At 46.2% G+C, this 3,535-nt stretch overlaps 1 protein-coding gene across 1 annotated transcript; it reads right to left on the minus strand.

Moving 5' to 3' along the window:
* Nucleotides 1-448: 448 nt before the first annotated feature.
* Nucleotides 449-2,272, minus strand: LOC311183572 (FUN14 domain-containing protein 2-like). Its single transcript, XM_084253117.1, has one exon. The coding sequence runs from the start codon at nucleotides 1,146-1,148 to the stop codon at nucleotides 705-707; it is 444 nt and encodes a 147-aa protein (XP_084109243.1). The 5' UTR covers nucleotides 1,149-2,272; the 3' UTR covers nucleotides 449-704.
* Between the last annotated feature and the right edge of the window lie 1,263 nt (nucleotides 2,273-3,535).

Below are 3,535 nucleotides of genomic sequence, written 5' to 3' on the forward strand. Positions count from 1 at the left end.
CTCACAGCGTCTCCTCGCCGCCATGTTTTGCAGTATTTTTAAATGGGCATCCACATCCAACAGGGCCGGTGTATTTCTACTGCAGATATTAACATGTAGATACAGATGTAGATACAGGTGTATCTACATATGTATTTGTGCAAATACTTGTTTATTGATATTTTGTTTGTATTTATACCTTGAAGGATACTTACTTGTATTTATACCTTGAAGGATACTTACTTGAATATTAAAAGTAGTTTTCTCTAGGTGATACAAAAATTAAAGGAACGAAAGTAGACACCAAAATACCAATATGGTTCATGCTTCAAAGCCAATGCATTTAGTTCCTTTCCACTCCCACGCAAGGTCTCTATGTACTGTTACTTCTTTTCCAAATAAAGGGGGTTGGGACAACTTTGAGGACCCACTCATCCCCCACAGGGGCCATCTTGTAACATGTTCTGGTCAGGATCTTACTTGAGGGGAAAGGAACCTTCTCGCTGACCTACAGATTAGTCAAGCAGGGAGGATGCTGGAAGTACAGCTAAAGTCTACTGTCTCCTCTGTGGCTGTCAAGCTCACAGTTAACCTGTACGTAGGATGCCTGCAGAAGCCATTCAGATTAGACACCGCTGGGAGGACGGCTTGGAAAAGCGGAGGAGGAGAAACAGTGTCTTGTGATGGAGCGGGAGGCTGCCATGATGGAAGCAAAGTCATCCCCCTTAGGATGTCATGCCAAGCAGAAAGCCTCCAAAAAACCCCACAGTCACCAGGAAATTCTTCTTCACAAATATCACCACCTCCTCTGCTTTGCTTTTGATCTCTGTAGGTAACTGGTTGCTCTTGTGGATCTTCATCTGCTGCTTGGCTTTCTGCATGTCCTTCTCCACTTGCTGCCAGTCAACTCTGATGTACCCCACATAGTTTGCAAGCTGGAGGAGGAAAAATCCCCCTCCCACAGCTGTGTCGGCCAATTTTCCAACCTTCTGGAATAGGAAACCTGTGCACCAACCAGTGACGCCACCGATTAACAGCTGGGTGGCGACGTTGTACTTCTGGGCAGCGAACCCCGAATCTTGCAGAAACAATCTGTGCCACCACACCTGCTTCTTAGCGAGCTCTGTCAGGTCCAGAGCCTCGCTATTCACTTGAGTAGCCGCGGCCATCTCTGCGAGCTCTTCTCTCAACGACTTGCAGTGAGGCTCCCTGAGGCTGGACCCGGCCTGACTCAGCGCACTGGAGGCGCTCAGGCTCCCGGCCCGGGGGCAGGTGTTTCCATTCCCCAGGCAGCCACAGAAGAGGGATTGAGCTTGAAGAACTGGAATTGAAGGAGTTAGGAGAAATATGGGCAAGAGGTGCAGATTTGTGAAAACTTAGGTGCGTCAATAAAATTTCATAGAAACCTTCCTTCCTTGAACTGGGCTGGACCATGTTGCAGAATGTAAAGAAAGAACGGGAGGGCAGTTCTCCAGATCTTGGTTTTAAATGGGGAGCATATATTATTATTATGACAATATATCATGACAATAGACCAGCAAAACCTGGATTCCAAGAGGGGCGGAAGTGTTGATAAAAATAAGGTAAGGACCAGTTCCATTTTTTTTTTTTTCATGCCAGGTTTTATTTATTTTTTTCCATAACCAATAAACCTTGGGGACCCCAATTGTGAAGGGTGCAATTATTAGCAAGGGGTATTAAAGTGCATATTTCTCAGTGGAAAGCATCAATAAAATACTTTATGTCTTGCCATGGATGCTGGCATAGGGGAATGGGAGGAGCATGTAGAGGATCACAGTTAAAGTGAGGAGCATATTTTCAAGACCAATAGTTTGTACAAACCACTGATATTGTAGGGATATTACCCATGATTCACCTGTGGGTTCACAGAACAATTCATTCATTTGTCATTATAGAGAGAAAGGTGTAACGAACATATAAAGTTTACTAGTAAAACTGAAAATATTAAGGTAACTGTGAGCACGGTGAGTGAAAGTAGCTGAGGCCACATACTGAGTATTAAAAACTGATAAAGCAGATGGTGCCTGAGCCTAAACCTGGTAAGAAGTTATAAAAGGAGCCCTACCAGGGCCTCCCCAGTGGCACAGCAGGTGAGCGCTGGGTTGCAAAGCTGCCCGCAGCCTCTGCTTTGGCAAATTCTCTCACCCTCCTGCACTTCTGACTGTACCCAGTGCTTATATAAATAAATAAATAAATAAATAAATAAATAAATAAATAAATAAATAAATCTTTGAAAAAATAAAAAGAGATAAAATAATAAAAGGAGCCCTACCAAAGCAGACTCAGAGCAGTTCTGAAAACTGGCTCAGAGCAAAGGACTTGCCGGAGACTACTCTTTTTTTTTTTTTTTAAGATTTTAAAGATTTATTTATTTATGTATACAAGATCTGGGGTACAGGCCAGAGGTGTGGAGGTTGAGAAGATTCACCAGAGACAGAGTGGGGAGCAGAACAGGCAGACAGACTGAAATACACCGCTGAGGGGAGCAGCAAAAAGCCAGGAGAGGTCTGTTGCGCCATGTGGGTAGCTCCCTGGCCGGAGATCAAACTGGTGCTGCAGTGGCTGTGGACATCTTCATAGGTTGCGTCTCAACCCCCTGTGCCACCAGGGAGGCCCTGGAGGCTACTCTTCCAGAGCCCAGCTTGCTGCCTCCCTTTGGACTCAGACTCGCTCTCCATCTGAAACCTCTCCTTACTCCTGCTCCTTCATCCCTGCTCCCCAGTTTGGCACACACCAAACCAATCTGCACTCTCCTGCTCTGCTCCCTGTGAACCAGTGGCCTGCTCTTTGACAGTGGCACAAGGTGCCTATAAGCTCAACACTCTGCATGACCAGTGACCATCTGCACTGCGGGCCCTCGAGCCTAGAGATTTCCACGGCCTGAGGACTTCCACTTAGGTGGAAGGCCCAGCTAGCAGAGGTCACGGTTACTGTCTTCAGTCAAAGGTACTTTGGGAACTTGGGGTTGGCTTGCCTGTATGAACTTAAGTGTGTGTGTGACCAATATAGGAATAAAATTCTCTTTGAGAGCCAACTTCTGACTGAAGCTTATCTATCACACTTGTGACAAAAGGAACACTATGAATTAGGGATCAAGGTTAGACACAGAGGATGTGAGGGACTGTGTATGATCCAAGAAGCATTAAGGGAATGGGTAGGATATTTAGAAAGGGACAATGGTAGATGGGGTCCCCCTAAATGAACAGAAACATTGGTAGCATAGGGGGCTCTGGATCGGCCCAACCAACTAACCTAAAGATGGGAGGGTTAATGACATGAGCCCATTTTATATGAGATGCAAACGAAAAGGAATAAAAATTGAAAGGAAGAAAAGAAATACCATAGAGTGAGCTGTAAGGCAGGAGAACAGTGCAGCAGTAAAAGATTCAAGGGAGGGCCTCCCCAATGGCGCAGGCGTTGAGAGCTGGGCTGCAAAGCTGCCCACAGCCTCTGCAGCACCAGTTCCATCCCCTGCCGCTGGCAATGGTCCCACATGGTGTGCAGACCTCTCCTGCCGTGCCCACTGCTCCCCTTA

The sequence above is a fragment of the Talpa europaea genome, assembly GCF_964194135.1.
Source record: "Talpa europaea genome assembly, chromosome: 14".
Lineage (NCBI taxonomy): Eukaryota > Metazoa > Chordata > Mammalia > Eulipotyphla > Talpidae > Talpa > Talpa europaea.

Excerpts from the sequence above, each read along its gene's own strand:
- LOC311183572 (XM_084253117.1), bottom strand. The coding sequence starts at position 1,148 with ATGGCCGCGGCTACTCAAGTGAATAGCGAGGCTCTGGACCTGACAGAG.